The sequence below is a fragment of the Rhipicephalus microplus genome, unplaced genomic scaffold (assembly GCF_043290135.1).
Source record: "Rhipicephalus microplus isolate Deutch F79 unplaced genomic scaffold, USDA_Rmic scaffold_32, whole genome shotgun sequence".
In the NCBI taxonomy this organism is placed as follows: domain Eukaryota; kingdom Metazoa; phylum Arthropoda; class Arachnida; order Ixodida; family Ixodidae; genus Rhipicephalus; species Rhipicephalus microplus.
In genome coordinates, this window is record NW_027464605.1 from 559,108 (window position 1) to 579,666 (window position 20,559).

The 20,559-nt window shown below is 47.6% G+C and overlaps 2 protein-coding genes across 6 annotated transcripts in view; one reads left to right on the plus strand and one right to left on the minus strand.

The window, feature by feature from the left end:
- The window catches only part of LOC119172814 (glycine receptor subunit alpha-4-like), a 379,910-nt gene that overhangs the window by 346,282 nt on the left and 13,069 nt on the right, over nucleotides 1–20,559 (minus strand). The gene's annotated exons all lie outside the window — the stretch shown is intronic.
- The window catches only part of LOC142786811 (paired box protein Pax-6-like), a 209,882-nt gene that overhangs the window by 178,293 nt on the left and 11,030 nt on the right, over nucleotides 1–20,559 (plus strand). For all 3 annotated transcript variants that reach the window (XM_075884467.1, XM_075884469.1, XM_075884468.1), the window contains one exon: nucleotides 12,206–12,580. In XM_075884467.1, coding sequence (XP_075740582.1) covers nucleotides 12,206–12,580 — 375 coding nt within the window. The remainder of the gene's footprint in view (nucleotides 1–12,205; nucleotides 12,581–20,559) is intronic.

Genomic DNA, 20,559 nt, shown 5'->3' on the forward strand with positions numbered 1-20,559 from the left:
CTGCACACCGCACATCTCAGAGAAATCTATGTGGAGCCATTCGTATAGGTGCAATAGGTTACCCAGTGCTTAGTGGAATGACTGATAGTTTTTGTATGCGGCGTCCATGGTTTCAAAGATAACCTCAACCACTGTCAGTTCTTTAATTAATGCAAAGAGTGTACTGCAGTGACGCGAAAGTTGTCCACTTTCTGTGCCCGTGAATGTATATATAGAACTGTCTCGACTGGCCACCGGCTAAGTAGGAACTATAGGAGCTCTTTGCGCTTTCTGAAAATGACTGGCCTGTCTGAGTACCTCTAACTACGTGTGCCCGCACCCATCAAATTTTTATTTTCTCTCTTTCTTCATCTCTCACATATTTCGCTCCAGATCATCTTTCCTAACGTATCAAACACGTAGCCAACGTGGTCCTTTCATGTATATAATTGATATCCACGCCTTCTGGCTTTTTTCTTTTTATATGTTATTTCTGAAGCTACCCTGCCGACGTAGATATTTCAGTTAACCTGTCCCTATAGAAGCTGCCTGATATCGAGAGGCTCACACGCGACAGTGAGCGGCGTACCTTATACGCGACTAACAACGTGTTTTGGTTTCCGATCCATTGATTGATGTTTGGGGCCTAATCAAGGAGGTTTAAAAGAAATTGCTCGAGTTGAATTCATTGCCCAAAAGTGAAGCCGCACCTATGGCAACATGGCGACTGCAGCGGCCGTCTTACTACGGGCATGATAAAGTGTCACCGTTCAACGGTTAAGAACGAAGCGTTTCCCTGGCATGCCTTTCGAGTTTTAATGTGGAAACTTTTTCGGGTCACATACTGCTCCAAGTGCGTCTTAGTGTTAATAGTTTTTTTTTCTTAACAAGCCACTGATTGGAGACAAAGTTCTTTGGATATTCAATCACCCATACTCGTTTCTGTGGGTTATTTTTTCGGGAGTAACTATTTTTTAATATAAAATTAACGTAGCATATACCCCGTCTCGCACGAATAGCCCGTTTGCACAGGCATGATGGGTGCACTGCAGCCTCATGTACATATACGCGGGCCGGTGCTGGCCAAGTCGGACAGAAAACTCTCTCGGCTTCTCTTAAGTGTGCCTATCCCAGCCCAGTGTGCCTGTCCCAGCGCAGTGTGCCTATCCCAGCGCAGTGTGCCTATCCCAGCGCAGTGTGCCTATCCCAGCCCAGTGTGCCTATCCCAGCCTAGTGTGCCTATCCCAGCCCAGTGAGCCTATACCCCGGCCCAGTGTGCCTATACCCCAGCCTATCAAAACCGCTTGATTTCTAAGTGGGCACTACCAGAAAAGAGCATGTTTCCGACATCTTGGCAGGGTAAAAGCTGGCTTCACGTCTGCTAGCAAGGCATTGCGGGAGCTTCCACTCCAGCATTTTTAATTTTTTTCTTTAAACCTCCTTGGGTATAACGTCCCTTTTTTTTTGTTTCTGTTTGAGAGCATATGTATCACCGCTCATTTTCCGTATGTGCAGCAATTCAGTCGAGCCACTCGTGCGCGTTTTCGGTGCGCTGTGTCGAAGTGCCAGGGCATGTTTCCGCGTCTCAATTAAAACACTTCGCGCCCTACATTCACGAGGTGTCCGCGCTGATGGCAGAGCCATTACCGCCAATTACGCGGCCATTCGGCGAAGCAGTTGAAGTGCCCGGCGCGCTAGCTGTATAGCTTCCCAAAGACGGAATCTAAGCCAACCTAACCTAACCCGTTGTGCACGGCACATTTCCTGCAGGAGCCTCTTATATTTGCACATGTACACACTTCCGCGGCTAGCAAGTGCCGAAAGTATGCGGTGGAGTCAGATTAACGGCGCGTTGACGCGTCCTTTAATTATAGGCACATTGGTATTTTGTACGCGTAGTAGCCCTTCTCTGCTTTCTTTGTGACTTGCAAACCACTTCAGCTACCGCATTTTATCGTACGCTATCAGCGTCCGCTAATGCTGTCTGGCGTTGGTTAATGCTGCTTGTATGCTGGCTCACGGTTGTCAGAGAAGCACTAAAAGGTAAGATTAAATCATTCTAGAAGGATAACATTCTTTATAAACTGTATAATAATTAATTTTGCCATCTATATTTTCAGTATTAGAAGAGTATGTGAAGTACAAAGTGCTATAGGTTTGGATTCCGCGCCAGAACTGCAGCCCGTGGACGCCAGTATGATGTCACACATTTTTGTTATCTTTGCGTCAAACGTGTAGCCAGACTTTTTTTTTTGGGGGGGGGGGGGGGAGCGGTAGCACTTCGATTTCGGGGAGGGCGCTTCCTTGAAATGGTCATTTTTTTCTCTCTATACTATGGTGAAAAAAATTCAGGGTGGTGCATGGGGGCAAGGGCCCACGGTATGCCTTCCCTTGGCTACGCCCATGCTTTGCGTATTTTGGCCATGCTGGTTCAATGAAACTTCCCAACACTTGCCACCTCAATACTTCGTGTTTCTTGATTGATTGATTGATTGATTAATTGATTGATTGATATGTGGGGTTTAACGTCCCAAAACCACCCTATGATTATGAGAGACGCCGTAGTGGAGGGCTCCTGAAATCGACCACCTGGGGTTCTTTAACGTGCAGCCAAACCTGAGCACACGTACGGGCCTACAACATTTCCGCCTCCATCGGAAACGCAGCCGCCGCAGCCGGGATTCGAACCCGCGACTTGCGGATCAGCAGCCGAGTGCCTTAGCCACTAGACCACCGCGGCGGGTCTACTTCGCGTTTCTTGAAACACATATTACATCGTTTTTGTTTATTAACGATTACGTATGCCCGAGCTAGTCGACGCCGTAAAACTTTATAACGTCGTGGTTAGATAATGCGGAAGCATAAACCAACCGTCTTCTTGTGGTGAGACCGATGCCTATTGTGAACTTGTAACTGACCAATAAGAGAAAAGTTATTTCCTTCGTTAGTGTCTTCAAACTATTGAGTCATGTTTCCTGGTAACACCTACTATCAGTCATCCACTGTCACAGCAGATGCACTGTGTTCACTCCGTCTCCAAGATCTAGTTGTCTACGCTAATATATTGTTCTGATTAGTTCACCATCTCAAACGCAGTGACAGTTAATTTCTCATACACTTTTCATGGCATCATTATATATTGGCTTCGTTTGGTCGACATCGAGAAGTGAAGTCCTCAGTTGCCCTTCTCCTTCAGTGTGACGCCCTGTGTCACACAAGGAACGCGCCGCGTAGCGCCACCGGGCAGGTCCACATACAGCGGTCGCCTTTCGCTCTATGGCGAGTTCACAAGCTGCGGCATGCTCACCCGTTTAGCTTCCGGTCGCCGGATGTTTGTCGAAGGTGGCCTCCTGTCTTCCACTCTGTGAACACTGCAAACCGAAACGCCGCCTCTCAGCCCTTGCTGCCAGTATACACCCTCCCGAGGAGACGATCTCTCTTTCTGTGGTTCTTTCGTTCGGTTTCTGATCTTCTCTTCTTCCCCGATTTTTGGTTTTAAATGGAAGAGTCGTTTCTTCTGCCGCACTCGACCGGCAACAGAGCGAGTTATCGCCGGGCGTAGTTCGGCATACCATGGCTGAACCTGCTTTTTCGGCTTGCACCACTTAGGAGTTCTACGCGCGGGCTTTCGCAAACGCCGGTGTCACTGTCTGCAAAGGCGAAGCATGCAGCACCATCTTTAGGTGTTAACGTAGCACACTCAATTCTTGCACAATAACATAGTGAATATTCTGCCTTTCAATGCTCATTTTTCTTTTCATTAAACCAACATCATTCGACAGAAGCCGCTGTACCGTTAGCCACATGACGTTACAGAGTCCATTTGAATATCTTATCGTGAGATAGACAGTCCTTAGAGTCACGGTGGGGAGATGTCATTGCATAAGGAGATGAGAACTTGCAAAAACATCCACATTTACCCAAAGTTGGTTCGAAATGGGCTCCGCGCGTGTCTTCATGGGGTGCCGACCGAGATAAATCACGCAAGACATGTTATCTGAAGATTTGCGTACGATAAACGCATGCAAGTATAGATTTAGATTTTTCGACACCTTTTGAATTGCGGGTTTCGTTGAATGCGAATGCGCAAGTCAGCTCCGCGCCAACACACAAAAACAGGCGTATTCCAATTCACTTCATTCCTTTCACGTGTTTCCCCGCCCTTTATTTATCAGATAGAGTCGGTAACCGAAAAGTCTATGTGGTTAACGTCATTCCTCCTTTCCCTTGCATCGCTCTCTCTCTCTTTTTCTTCTGTTATTTTCCGACTGAAAGTAGCGCCCAAAGTAGCGACCTCTCAAAGATACGCATTATGAAACGTCATCATTGGTGAATACATTTATTGCACGGTTTATTCAGAGCAAGTACCATTTCCCCATGCACAGAAGAAGCTTTTCAACACGCAAAAAAAAATCTCGTCGTCTAAAATTTCTCATTCTTCGCGCGACGGAATATTTTACGTACATTTGAACGTATTATTAATAGCATTGCCGGATTAAAGGCCTGCTGTATTTGCATACAAAACGCCACGCGCTCGTTTGTCTAACAGAGGTGCGAGCTTCCGGAATCTGACAATATCGATACGTTCAGACCGGCGTTGGCGAACTACAATTACGAAACTCCCCACTTGGCAATGATATCACGTAGCGTCGCTTACTACGGTGCGCCTGAAAACGTTGTCTTCCGTCCTTAGGGCACGTGCAAAGAAAGAAACTTAGTATACGCTGAGTCTTACAAAAGAAGAAGAAGTATATCGCATGCTGCGGGCTACGAAATAGGAGAACGAACATATTCTGTAGGGCATATTCGTATAGCTTCAGGTGATGCTTAGTGGTTGAGAAAGTAGAAATAGTTTTAAAAAAAACCTGACTTCATTTTTCTCTATTTTTCTCATAGTGGTCATATAAACTAGTAATGTACAGAAACTGTTCCTGTGGTTTCACATAAATCGTTTCAATGAGAACCGACGCATAGCAATTAAGCAGCGATCTCTTGGAACTCAGATCTTATATCCACATAAGGAACACCGTCTTTTCGTTTTCGCTCTATTATTGAAGAAAAAAAAACGTTTAGTCATGTAAGGTGCGTCGTAAAAGCTACCTTACACTCCTGATCACGTCCCGGGTAATTTACAGGCTATATCCAGGTAAGTGGACAAAAAATTTGCAGTTTCCTGGCAATATTTAGCACTTCTAACAGGACTTAATTACGAGTGTACGAAACTAAAACAAAAATCTGGTGTATACTATGACGAGTTTGCCTGAACCATGTGCAATGTCTACCGAGTTTGCTCTATAACAGCAGGACCGTGCGTTTCGGGAAACCAATCGAATAACTCGCAATTTGATCAACTTCGCTGACACAGTGATTGACGCAGTCAGTATGCTGCCTCTAGAAAAAGTGCAGTAAAAATAGACATTCATTTACTTTAGTAGGACACCAGCACGTCCATGTTACCAATCCAACAAAAGAGATGACAACAAGTTCAGACGAAAACGAACACAAGTCTTCGTTAACACAGTCACATTACTTATTGCGTCGCCTCTTGCAAACCTGCAGCCCTATCCTTTTAACGAATGATGACATTTGCTCTATTTGACGTAATAGGGGTTCCGCGTTCCAAAACCGCAATATGATTATGGGGCATAACGCAGTGCAGGGTTCCGGAAATTTCGATCGCATCGTGTTCCTTAATGTTTACTTGCATAGCGCAGTACACTAGTCTGCTTCCATCGAAATGAGACCACCGCGACCGGGATCGAACACACCATCTTCGGTTCAGCAGCGGAGCACGTAACCGCTAATCCACCACGGTAGCCAATATTCTATTTGATAACATGAAATCTTATCAATATATTTTATCTACTACTATATTACTTACAAGTAATGCAATGACAGTTCTTCCTCGTGAGGCAAAAAAACCGGCGCCGTATTAGCCGTCCTGTACGTGTCCCCCACCCTCCAGCTTTTTATCGCGTCATTAAAGCAAACGTCACCAGAGAAAGCGATCTCGCGAGCTCAAAAGAACATGGAACGCAATCTCTCTGTTCGCGCGTAAGGACACGCTTCAGGCTGCGCTATTCTCGAATTCGCGCCATTATGCCGCGCGGCGGCGCTGCACGCGTGCGCCGCGCACATTGTGAATCTCGGAGGCGCGACGTGAGCGCGCCGCTGATCGCACATAATGAGGCCAAGGGGTGGCCGCGCTGTCACGGCTGGCGATGTCCACGCTTTCCCTTTGTGCGCCCACCGACCAATGCTGTCACCCCGTTACCCGGGTGCTGGGAGCACCGGGCATCTCGCTCGGCTTCACGCTTCGCCACTGTGCCTTTTCACAATCGCACCTCGAGGGCGCGTTTCGCGACGCCTTTTCGCTTCCGCGTCTGCACATGCGGGTGGCTTTTACAGAGGTTCACTTGTGTAACCAGGGCCGGTGAGTGGCGCTGCGGAGGAGAATACGTTATGAGGTGCGCGTGGAGAAATGAGCAGCTGAACACCTGATAAAGGGCTTCACCCTGCGGTTCAAAGGAACTGAAGTTCACTTTTTCAAAGCATTAGACCATAGGGTACAGGGGTAGAAATAGTCGAAAGGAGGTTATCTCAAAGTCCCTAGATTTTTTTTTTTCATTTTACTTAAGTACCGACAATGGACTACTCTACATGCCCTCTCTGACGCGCAGCCGGGTCTGCCGCCATTTTATTTCTAACTTGGAAGATTGACAAAGCTATACGTACGTCTATGTACGTTATAGCCACGCATCTTTCAGCGGCAATACGTTTGCGCCACGCGCCTTCCCTCCGTCAATTTCCCGTCGTTAGCGAGCGGATGACGCGTTTCATCCGGTGCTGCATTGCGTACAACATAGCTATACCGAAAACGACCGTTAGCCAACGAGATACGTCGATGACGCTTCAATGGTTGTTCGTACTTAAAAAGAAGAGGGAAAATTTTAGGGACACCAGTTTATTATACCACGGGCGGTAAAAGTCAAGGTAACATCGAAATATAGCCATTCACTTTTCCTTTATCCCTTCAGCCTTTCCAATGTAACAAGTGCAGCAAGTGCTACATAAAGAACAAAGAGCAAATATTTTGTATGTGACACTTCAAAGCTATACGTCACTTGAAGGAGGAGGTGGAGAAGGAGCGGGAGGAAAGGTGACGAGGTCAACCACAAACGAGTCTGGTTTGCTATCCTGCACAGAAGAAAGAAATGAAGGGATAAAAAAAATGGCAGCATATCCACGGAGTGAATGATGGAGAGTAGGGCGAAGAATTCGTCCGTCCATTCGTTCTTGCTTCCGTCCGTCCATGCGTCCGTCAGTGTGACCGTCCATGCCTCCATCAGCCCGTCCGTGCGTGCGTCTGTTCGTGCGTCCGTCCCTGCGTTCGTCCATGCAGCCGCCCCTGCGTCCGTTCATGCGTCCATCCATGCATCTGTCTATGTGTCCGTTCGTCCATCTATTCAACACTCCAAGTACCACCATCTCGCATCTTTTCATCATATATTCCCCATATAGAAGCACCGCCATCCAACGGACATTCCAAGGACTAAACGAGAGGTGGCACACGCACACTTTCTTACGGCTTGCGCTTCGGGTCCACTTCCCACTTTTAACCACCTCGAGTTCATGGTATATACTAGTTCACTGTATTCATGGCACTGCGGCCGAACGCTCGCTAAACCTTTCGAAAACCAAAGAGGTTACGCCCAGCGAGTATGACGTAGCAAACTTTTTCAGTCAGATAGTGCTCAATGTACATGCCAATGGCTGCTAATGGGAAATGAGAGGCGGAGAATTCGGCTTTTATTTTCTTACGGCTTTCTCTTCGTATCTACTTCCCATTTTTAACCACTTCGAGTTCATTCATGGTATATACAAGTTCATTGTATTCATGGCACTGCGGCTCAACGCTCGCTAAACCTTTCTAAAGCTAAGGAGGTTACACCCAGCGAGTATAACGTAGCAACCCTTTCTTCTCAGATAGTGCTCAATGTACATGCCAATGACTGCTAATGGTGATTGCAGCCTGCGCGTTAACTAAAAGCCAAATGCTTCTGTCTCTCATTCCCCATTAGCAGCCATTGGCATGTACATTGAGCACTATTTTTTATTGTTCAACAACGCACAGAAGAAGTCTGTCACCGGCACCACCTTCGAGGTCAAAATGTTATACTTGTTACATACTACGGGAAACGAACGGGTGCCGCTATAAAAAGTTTCGCCCCTAAAATGAAAGAAGAGAGCATATAAAAGGCTATATCGGCGTGAAATATGCGTGTTTTACAGTATATACATGCCAACAATTCATCACGGGCGGTCAACATTGAACAGAGTGCCAACGCTCGCGTCAATTTGCTGGACTGCGACGCTACAGGGCCACTGTCACATCAAGTTTTCCACTGAAGACAGTCTATATTCGAGACAGCTCAACGCAGCGCGAACGTCGCTTTCTGTGACAAAATCAATCTGGAAAATACATGTGTTGTATCGTCACGTCAGATTTTCAAGTCACATCTTGTTATTCTTATGCGAAAATAAATACCTTTAGTAAAATCCCCACCTAATGACCGAGGGCACACTGAAATAGCATCACGAGGATATGGATGCGACGGCGTTTGAAGATTTGTATATGAAACCAGAAACAAAAAACAAAAACAGTTTTCGGATGAAAGAAACGAGTCAGCGATACCCACACATTTCATGTGCCGGTTTCGTTCGTGTCAAAGCGAGAGCGAACTGCGGATACACACAGTGTAACCTTGCGCGCGAGATCGCCGCTCACAATGGCCGTCATGCGAAGAGGCGCCAGTCTTTTCTTTTTCGGCGGCGGCACACACGGACGGCTGACACACGAGACCACTCCCGTGTAGGTGTCCGCGTCTTTGTCGCCGAGGGTGCGTCACGCATGGAGTCCGGAGAAAACGACAGAGGCGCGCGCAGAATGGGCGCCTCGCCACGCGGATGGGCAGCGGTGATCGCATTGTCAGTCATACGGCGCCGCGGGTTTCCCCAGTATGCATACGCGTACTTGGGTGTGCGGCGAGTATACCGTACATATAAGCAATGGCGCCTAGAGATGGGCGTGCCCGTACCGCCGGCTGCCTCGTCGCCTATCCAACGACATGCATCGCGGAGCAGCTGCACCGAGCAAGCGCACACAACAAAGCGCTTCCTTTAGGAGAGCCGGTGCGTTATAAGAGAAGAAGAAGCCGAAGAAGACGCTGTAAAGTAACACGAAATCAGTTAAGACTGAAAAGGCAGTCTGTCAGAATTATTTACTCGCTTGGCTCAAAAAAGGGGGAAAAAAAAGAAGAAAGTCACTTGAACCCTTAGAATTTGCCTGACTTGAAAGCGAAAGCAATCTTTTTTCATAGATTACACTAAGACCTAAAGTTGCATCCGACTACAGTCTGCACTGCCGGCTTGCTGACCGTGCCAAAGCAAAAGCAGAGTATGAAAGCACAGTGCTGAAATGCCTTGCAATATATTTATGCTGTTTTCTCGTGATATGTTTATTCTGTTCGCGCCATGGCTAGCTCACATTCCTACGACGAAGTATTGTAATTCCAACTGTAACGAATGGGTTGAAAACAAAAAAAAAGTACAGCTGCCAACGCGCACACTTTTCTAAACAACAGTGGAGAGGCACGTCTGCTCGCCGGGTGGAATCCTTAAACCTTCATTGCATTCCCGTTGAGTCTTTGCTTCCGATCGTCGTTCGATCTTCTTTAAGATTGTGGGGGACGTTCAAATGAATAATTCATCGGCGTTAACAGTGAGGGCGTCGTCATACTCGTGGTCGTTCGTCATCGTTTTATGAAGCGCTCTACATGGAGAGACATTGTTGCGCCCACAGCTCACAGAAGCGCCCGCGGCGCGCACAAATCGACGCCCGAATAGCCCTCTCGGAACCCCCAAAAAGCAGGGTCACGCGTCACGGTGTACGCGCAATGCTCGCTATAGTGAACGTGAGATGCCCCGTACCCTTCACGAGTGAGGCAGAACCGATGTATGCATCGCCGATGATCGCCGGCAGAACAATGGGCGCGCCCATGGGTTTCGGTGGCGTCACCAACACAGGAGAAGCCGCCTGCATGCTCGCAGCAGTGCGAGAATCAATTGCCGATGCGCGATTCGTATGCTCACTCACACACACACAATCGCCGAGGCGGCTTTGCCATTAAGCGTATATTGCCGCCGTAGAAAACTTGCCACGACCCCGCGCTGTCTGGCACGGCTTGAAGAAATCCCTCGCCGCAAAGGGCTGTTTTTTTTACGACGGCCTCCCGCCGACGAATCTTGATGTCGCCATAGCTGCTTGTTTCGGTGGCCAAGTTCGTCTCTCTTCTTTCTTTCGAACCACTTCGCTTCTTTTTTTATACTGTATATCCACGATGAGAACTGGAGAGCGACCTTTGAAGAGAGATAGCGTCGACGCCATCCCCCTTTTCGAAACTTTTCTTGTATCTTTTTTTCTCTATCTCTGCTGCCTTTCGTCCGATCGAGCCGCGCATTTCTTGCTCTGCGCGCGAGCATTACAGGAAGGTCGGGTTTAATGTCCCGCCGACAAAAACAGTGGCGCCTCTTTCTTTTTTACTTTCTTGTATTTTTTTAAAAGACGTATTTCAGCCTATACAAGTTGCCATATAGTGCCTGCCCTTAATCGTCTTTCCCACTTTGAAGTGCTGCTTATACGGTAGCTGGGCTTTGAATGCGTGCGATCGAGGCAATGGACGGAAGCTGTCGGAAAACAGCGGCAGCCGATTTATGGTAGTTTGGGGTAGCTTCTCATGCGCGCCCCGATATCAGGAGTGACCCGACCCGTTTCGCGGTGAGCTATATACTCGTTGGTGGCGGAGGTATCAGACATCCCGAGCGGCTTTGTGTAAGCAGCAAAGCTTGGTGGATTTCGCTCGGAGTTTACGCGCACAGAAGCAATCAAAAAGAGCGAACCTACGCGAGTTTTTGCACACGTAAGTGTAAGGACGGCGTTGTAAAGGCGTGGAACCGAAGCCTCGTTATAGACAAAGAAACGACTTCCTGTGCGTACGGTTTCTTTCTTCGATTATTATTGTTTTAGCATGGAACAAAGCGCGCTGGCAAAATTCTGTACTGGACAGCGCATGTAAATGGTTTGTCAACATAATTTAAATCATCAAACCGGTCACTTGCATACTAAAGGACAGGAATGTCACCCCCATTTTTGTTGCTGGCTTCGCGCAGGAGATTAAATTTTAGTATGTTTATGCTTAAACTATACTTCATTTTTATATAGGGCAAACTATAACAAACGATGCATTATCTTATACAGCGTTGCTCAAACGCGTTGCGTGTATTTTACAAATAGTTCCACATTTCCGTAACATCGTCACGGAAATATGTGACAACTATACGGAAGATATTAGGATGCTATAGATTTCATAAGGAAACGTATCAAATTACTGGAACTGCGTACGGAATTCCTGAGTAGGGAAAAGTTTTATGTGAGCTAGCACCAGACCGACTCCGGTTTCAGCTATAGCTTTCTCGGCACGTGTTACATTTGCAACTGCTCAGACTTCAAATATTCGAGTTCGCGAAGCGTCACCCCGACTGTTACGCCTATAAGCACCACGATACGTCTACGCACGTTAGCAAGCACCACGGTCGGGCTGACAGTCAACGTGTAGGCGTCCAAGTCTTGCGAAATCCCGGGAAGGGCGAAATCAGTTTCTCAGCGTTTCAGTGCTCTCGCACTTGGTGCTTTCACTGCGCGCTCGTTGATGTGAAAACTGACAGCTCAAATTCGTTATTTAGGTATATTGTTCTATTTCGTGGTTGTCAAGCATGCATATATACCGTTCTTTGTGAAGGAAAGGAGTGTAAATCGAAAAATATGGCGATGGGATATTTGCTGAACATGACACTGACGTGAGTATGCGATGTGGTTGCCAGCTCATACGTGCTGCTACCTTAAAAAAAGACAAGACAGCTTGTCGAAACGTCGGCGCCTGTGATATCCCGTGTTCAAAGAGTGTTTCATCCCTTCAATATGATAACCAACGTGTCACCTTTTCTTATCCAGTTGACAACTTTCTTGGCTGTTTTAGTGAGTCAGTGTGCACCAGTAAGAATTGAAGCAACGTCGAATTCTCAGTGATATTATACCGTGAGAATGTCTTAACCTTGTTTCCCCCCTCTCTCTCCCTCTCTGCCTACTTCCCTTCTTTCGATGCTCCAGGCGTGTGCAGCAACAACACGGCACCCAGCGTGAGCTCCATCAACCGGATCCTTCGCAACCGAGCCGCCGAACGCGCCGCGGCCGAGTTCGCGCGCGCTGCCGGCTACTCCATGTACCACCCTTACGCGGCGGCGGCAGCGGCCACGCTGCCGTGGCCGTCGCCCGCCGCAGCCGCGGCCGCTGCCGCCGCTGCGGCAGCCGGCGGTCCGGCAGCCGCCGCCCTCTGGTCTCCCTTTCTGGCGGCGCCCGTAGCCGGCAACGGACCGTCCCACCACGGTGCCGGCTCGGGAGCCGGCGTCGGCTCCAGTCCCGCTAACTCCAGCCCGGACCCCGCGGCGTTGGCGGCGGCGTTCAGGGCCCGCACGGCCGATGACCGTAAGTATCAAATGGAATTAAATTAAATCAGATAATGTTTATCTTCGCTCTGCCAAGAAACAAAAAGGACTATTTTTTCATAGTAGTACTCAACGCTGTTTTTTAAAGCAGCTCGACTAGATCACAGGCCAGTAGAAAAAATTGCGAAATGGGAACGACGCTACGGTGGGCACAAAAGAAAAACTGACGAGGCCGAAATGGCCTCTGAAAAGTGTGTCGAGCAAACGCTTATCATATAATTCGCGCTTGTCCTGTCCGTGCCTGTATTTTTTTTTTTTACGGTTGGTTTGTTTGCGCGTGTCTCAGTATAGCACTCTGCATGCTCTGCTATTCCGAACATGACCACGTGCACTGTAAGCTGAGCTGAACGCCAGCTGCGAAACTGCAAATTAAGTTGAAGAGTTGACAGTCGATTCTGCGGAATCCTGCAAGGTGGTGGAAGAGAAATAAAGCGAAGTGGAATAAAGAGAAATAGACAACCACTTGTTTGTATAGTGAGAAGCGAAGGAAATTCGTACGCATGCATAAGAACTAAGTATACAACGATCTCAACGTGTTTAACAGTTGATGTCACGCCATTTTCCTCGTTAGTGAACGTCCATACACACCCATTTACTGCGGTAATAAAGACAATATATAGTTTATATTTTATCGAGCTGCGTTGACCGAACCAGCGTCATTCAGTTGAACGGGTCATAACTGAACTGAGTCGGTATTCCGAAATATAATACAGGCCTATGAGAAAATCCGATGCGTGTGTCTTTGTATGAACTTAAGAGAACAAATCGTTAGGCGAGTTGGTGGTCCATTATGCGGACAACAGCGCAACAAAGACAAGGGATAGGAAGAACACAGAAGAGCACTGAATATTTTGTTCACGTGTTTCTTTTTCTCGTTATATTCTGCTGTTTCGGAAATAAGCTTCAGTTGTAAGTTCAGCGCTCGTCTGTGCTCTTCCTATCCTTCGTCTTTGGTTGCGCTGTTGCCAATACAGTCTACATGAACTTCAGCTTAAGCTCGTTTCTATAGACGTGTGGCTCAAGCACAAAACACCACCAGAACAACGAGCGTGCCAGCGTCTTAAAGAAGTATAATGTTACTGAAGATTACCCCCGCAGAAATTCCGCCTTTTACTCTCGCAGAAAAATGCAAATATGTTTAACGTGCGCGCGAAGAGCGTTCATACAATTTTCGCCGAGTCTCGCCATCGAAGCAAAAAGTTAACGAAGCGTCTGCGTTAAAACGGTTCGTGTTAACGCCTGTGTCACGGGACACGTAAACGTGTCGTAAAAAGAAAGCATCTCGTGCGGAGAGGTGTCGCCAGAAATGCCGTCTCTCGCGCGCGGGGACTGACATTTTTACATTTCGCGAAAGCCCAGAAGCCGTATAGCTGCCGCATACTAATTCACTCGCTAATGGCCCCTCTAAAGTGCAGTTCCACGAAAGGCGGGATTCGATTGCAGGTGTATTTAGCCCCGCGGACGTTTCTTACAGCTTGCCTTCTGCCACAAGAATCTCGAGCTGCGAAGCCGCCGCTGATGATGACACTTGCGAATTACCCGCTCAGCTTGTTCCTCGCGCTCGCCCAGCTTTTACTGCGGCGTCTTGTCGTTGGTCGTGCTCGGAGTGCACGTGCTGCCGTCGAGGCGAGCGTATAGCAGACTGCACGGTGAAATATGGCGCTTTAAACCCGGTTTCTTCGTTACCCCGTCTAGCTGCAGGGTTGTTCTGTTCGCGCAGACTAAATGGGGCATCGGGATTTTTCCCGTACAGCACGCGTGGACGCCAACACCCAGCCGTAAACTCACTTGCCTGATGTACGAGCCTGCGTGGGGGAAAATGCGGTTAAGAAGCTGAGAGACCGCAGAAAGAGGCAATTTTCTTTAAGCGAAATGTTTTCCAGCTTGTACCGATGGTAATTCCAAATACTATAGCATTGGTCTAAAGATCACTTCTTTATCTATGTTACGTTTGTGTGCGTGCATTAAAGCACCAAAGTTCATTTGTGCAGTGCCATCTACTGTCACATACACTAAGTTAAAAAAAATGCACTTGACTATTTTTGTTTTGTAGGCCTGACTTTTTTCTGAGAGCCATGTGCCCCACAAGAGGATCAACCGGACTCCTTTAAAGAGAGTCATAAGCGTAGAAAGCCAGGATTACCGGAAAAGAGCCACACATACTGTTGTTTTTTTTAGTGTATAGTGCGCAAGCAGCAAAGTTTGGTTACATGGTCAGTTTTACAGAAGCGACTACAGTAACCTGTACACACACACACACAGAATGTAAAGGTTAGGATGGACCACTGCGCAATGCGATTGAAGCGTATAGTATGTTGGCACAGCACGTGATCAAAATGTCAGAGGCCGCGCTATAGGTTTCAGTTCTGAAGCTGAATTTGTTTCTGAACCTTCTCCTGAGCCAGTCCCTTTTTTTGTACGTGGACGAACAAAAGCTTCGATTAAAAGCTATTGGTCACCGAACCACAGAGTATCGGCGAATTGATTGCTTGCGTGGTCTCGGCGCTAAAGTTCACCTCTTCGGTCAAGACATATGACTTCACGGAGCTTTCGCCTATCAAGGCTGTTCGTGTGGGACGTACGTGATGCTCCCTGCTAAATCCTTTTTTTCCCCCTCCAAGTATGCATATTCAATGTGACGTGTTTCCTTTCCTGTTGTATCTTCATATTTGTTTCCTTTTTTGTATCACCCACCCCTGCCTAAGGCCTCATCTGTGAGGCTGGCAGCACTTCTGAAATAAATAAATAAATAAATGTTACCCGCCTGAGCACATGCACGCAGCACATGTATAGGAATCGTTTCATCTCGCGTGGTCCAACATTTCATTGAGGCTTTCATTATGCCATGCTGGTCGGTCGTGTGCTCTATCATAAACACAACGGCACCTTGCGTCCTCGCCTTCGTGTTTTTAGCGACGTATACCTCGAGAAATTCGGCGCAAAAGATTGACCACTATGTATTCAGGAGAACCCGGCGATCGCTTGCAACGAACAAATAACTTAATAGTGTCTAGTTTCACGACGACACGCGCCTGATTTTACGTTTCCCAGCGTTCATTTCGTGCAACAGTAAGACAAAGGGCCTTTTGAGCACATCACACTAAGCTACTTTATACACGCTTACGTCTTCCTAACAGGTGCCTGACATAGTCGCGCTGAAATTAAACAGGAGCAACACTCCTTGTCGGCTCACGGTGGTGACACACTTCTTCACGCTGGCGTCTGAGAAGAAAACTGTATGAGACTCTCGTTAAAGCAAGCAACTGGGACACCCAGTGAAACAGGCGCGTTTCTTTATGGGAGGCACACTTCGTATACCTGGGCAGTGAAAAATAAAAATAAAACTGGAGGCGGTCCTCCGCGAATCGTGCCTCCCTTCGATGTGGCGCGTGCGTGCACGCGCGAATAAAAAACGTGGCTGATGCACGAAAGGGACTCGCTTCGAAGGCGTGGTGCGACCGCCCCGAGCAGAAATTTACGGCGCTCGGCTCTGCTAACCGAGAGCGCAGTCGTGATCGGCCCCACACGTCGCAGCGACGTGACAGACCACGCGTGACGACTCCGCGACAAGCCTGCCCCTGCGCAGCTCGACGCGAGCCTGCCAACCATGCCGCAACGCTTGAAGTACACTTGTGCACACACGCCGCCAGGGCGGGCGCGTGTTTAGAAAGGCGGGAGGAGTGTCCCCCCCCCCCCCCCCTCCCGTCCTCGCTGAAAACTACGGCGGCGTCGACCCTTAAGCGCGATGACTAGGCAACTTCGGCCAAGTCAATCTGTGCGCGCAGCTGCTGTCAAGCGCGATCACCGGAACACGCGCGAGTCAAATCGAAGTCGTGCGCGCGGCCCAGCTGTGCGCGCGTCGCGTGAGGCCTTGCGTCGGCAGAGTGTTTGTGCGTGTCTTGCCGCGGAGGCAGACTGAAACCTGCGCTAACTAACCGATAATAGGCTGCGGAAGAGAAAGCAAACGGACAAAGAGCCAAGAAAAAAGTGGAAATGCTGGGAATGTGTCCCCCCGAATTATATACGAGCGACAGTTAATGCAGGGACGTCTATAAGCGGCACAGGAAATACGAAAAAAAAAGAAGGGGGGGGGGGGTCAGTAAAGCACTATATTGAGAGGCGGGGCTGATCAAGGAAACGGGGAGGCCGCTCGAGGCATTCGGAACGTGCGCTGATCGAAGTGACACAGCGCTCCGCCGATCGACGCTCATTGGGCCTCTTCCGTGGTCGTATATATCTCGGGGCTCACTCGTTCTTCTCTTTAATTGGGCGACAATGTGACCCATTTGCGACACTATACAACCTCCTCGAGCAAAGAAGCGGTGGTTTGTACAGCGCGTGTGTAGTGTGCAATCACACTTGGTACCACGGGTGTGTCGATGAAAAAAAAAAAACACGAGTCGGACAGAATTGAGTTGTGTTGTGACACGTTCAGTTCTTTATATTCTATTTTACCTTGTTCGCGTTGTATAGGCCAGAATGAAATGCGCGTGACCCACGTCAGGTTCCTCTTCCCGATCGTCGTGATTGAGAGTAACCGGTCTCTATTGACCATTGCAGCAAATTTGCCATTTTCGAACGCGTTCTGAAAAGAACCGTCTTTTCAAGTGTGACCTATCGTCATTGCTAACATTGGAGAATGGATGCTCGTTTCTAACCTTGAATACAAGATAGCGTATAGTACATATATGTATAAGCGGCTAAAAGTTTCGCGTGATGCGAATGCAGTGACACAGAAAAACTGTTTCTTGCTCTCTCTCTCTCTCTCTCTCTCTATATATATATATATATATATATATATATATATATATATATATATATAACAAAAAAATGTATTAGAGCTACGTACTACTGGTATATATAGTAGCAGTATACCTTCTATTATGAATTTACAGCTACAGCTAATAATACTTTACTACGACGTCAAGTACGACCTAGGTAACCTAAAGAAAAACCAGCAGATAGTGAAGCCAAAGATGGTACAGTGAACGTTAATTGTGCTGCTCTCGCTAAGTACAGTGAAGTAATTGTAGTATTATTGGAACACAGTAGAAGGACGACAAGACAAGTTGCCGCCGGCAGAGACCAAACTTGCGACCTTCTGATTCGAACATAGAAACCATCGTGAGAGTACCACTAAACACGACACACACGAAGAAACAGACGAGAACCGGCGCGTGCCTGTTCGCTCCGGTTCTCGTCTGTTTCTTCTTGTGTGTCATGCTCAGCTGCGCTCGCACAATGTCACGATGGTTTCTATATATGTCAACGCACCAACTCGCTCAACATGCAATCAACTGTTTTGAAGTTTTGACCATGTTATAATATAAGCTGCCGTCGGACCCGACGGCAGCTTATATTTTAACGTGAAAGTGCTTCATGCCGAGGTACACAACGGCTCCGATGACGTATTTCCGTCGCGGATTTGACGTAGTAAAATATGTACTAAGCGATTGCAACAAAAAAAAAATAACAAGATGGAAAACTTCCGTATATACCGGGGCGTCGAACCAGCGGCCTCACACTTTGCAGCGTGCCACTAAGCTATAGAGCGTACGTTGTTAAGCTTGCTAACAGCAAGTTATTTATATACATAATACACCATTGGCAGTCCTTAGAACACCTTGACTTCAGTGTGTTTTCATCATCAGCAGCGAGATGGCGCAACGTGCTCACGTTACGTAGAGTAACTGTATATGGTCCCTACCATCTACAGTTACTCTATAGCATTGGGCGCCTCTCGTGTTTCTTTGAACGCACGCCTCCACGGGCATGGTATGTCGGTCTCTCCTGCGCGCGCGCTTGTCAGATCAGACACGTGCTTCAGGAGAGCACGGAGGTCACTTCACTCGCTGCCGCGGCAGCGTTACCGAAAGAAGCACGCTGCTCACATACGCTGAAGTAAGAATTGTGACAGTTAGCTCTCGTCCTGTGTATACTTGTGCGTTCGTTTCGTGCGTCTTTAGGTTTGAGCATCATACTTTAAGCGTTGAACTGAGACAGTTGTTTGTCTACGCTCGATCCGAGTATGCTAATTGCGTGCCTGCTTTCTGCATGAAGTGCGCGAATTCCTAAAAGGAGGGATCAGCCATGTTTATGCCCACTTTGCTGCCTTCTCATCAATATTACATTTACTTCAGTGCACTCAAAACAGCACGTATAACGTCCATTGTGGCTAACTGTGCGAAAAATAGAACAGATATAAAAGTGGACACGCCTCAGGGCTGACTTTTAACTGAGTTTTACGTGAAAAACAGGTTTACATAACACTCGAAAAGAACGCCTCGTGACTGTCCCAACTGGACATGCATCCAACTCGCTCTGCAGTGCATGGTCCATCTTACGCTTAACGTCGCCTATACCATCCTTGGCTTTATTATCTGCTAAGGTACGTTGCCGGGCTAATTGGTTCATTATCTGCTGGTTTTCTTCACGGTTGTGTCAAACAAAGAAACAGGCCTTCAAGACTATCTTCTTTCATTCAAAGTAATAACACTACCCCACCGGCTAGTTGCTCGTAATAATTTAATGACGCAAAAAGCGAATGTTGGGAGCAGTACATTATCAGCACGTCGTGCGATGTATAGGAGAGCAGCGTTCAGGAAAAAGAGTTCAGGACAGACGTACGCTCCAGTCTGCTCAAACCGATGCTCACGAAACGAGGACTTGTCTCCAAACAAGTCCGCACGTGTTATAGCCGTAATCCTTTACAACTTTGACCCGCGAAACCCGAAGGGTTACGTTAAGCTATGCACCCGCCAAGATGTTTTCAAGCCATCATTTCGTATTCGTCGTCGCGCTTTACCCACGACGCATTCGCTGTGCATCTGCAGCTATATATATATATATATATATATATATATATATATATATATATATACGCGTCCACCCTCCTAAGCTGCGCGCTATGAAATACGGCACTGGTCGGCAGAGCTATAGGGCACGGCGCATAACGCTCGCTACACGTTTGTCGGGCCCCGGTGGCACGGCACGCAGCAAGACGACGCAAATCAAGGAACGAGAGGTTCGCGACAAAGCAAAAACAGAGGTGAAGCGGAACGAGACATATGGGACTGGCAGTCTGGCTCGTGCCCAAAAGAGACTCCCATCTGGAGTTGGCGCTCATATCGTTCGTGCATAACCGATATTCGGTTGTCCGTGCTGAAAAAAAAAGAACTCTAAGCAGTTTATACAGTATGTGGGCCGAAAAGTGACGATGGGACGTACTTAGAAATAAGCGATTCGCCTAAGTGAAGCACTGGATTGGCTGATGTTTATACGGCAGTCTCACTATGTGCAAACTGTCTCTCACTATTTGCTTTGTGGCTGCTTTCCAGCAAAAGGTTAACTGTTCAGCTGGTATTTTAATTGCCTTGCTTGTCTTGGTCACGCCACAAATATTTCAAGCTATGCGCCCACTCGCCCACCGTCTGCTCAAGCGTTTTGCATTGCCGTTGGCGTAATGAGTGATTCCTGTACCAAGATGTCACCAGCAGACGAGCTTGTTCGTAGACTCGCCGAATGTGCAATTTACAAGAGAATCGAATCGACGCAACGTTTACCATCACTTCGCTAACCACGTAACTCGCATATAGCGCCATTCAATTACGTGCGCCACAACCTCCACGTTTTGCGTGTCGATATAAATAGATTGTCAAGATAATGTAAATTTCTTTGAGTGCGCGATGTATACATTCTGAATAATTCACTGGCGTTCGTTTACAGGGACAGCTCAGTTTCCAAGTCACTTGTAGAGAAACGTCACAAATCGTTGATGACCGTCATTCTACCTATAAAAGGTTGTAGTACTTATAATTTGCTAACAACTTTTCGCATGTGTTACTAAGTCGTTAGTGTAAGTGCAGTTAGTAATGGGTAGTTTAGTAACCGTTACCTACTTTCGCCATTACAAATGCAGTTAGCAATGGTTACTAACGTAGGTAGTAACAGTTACTAACT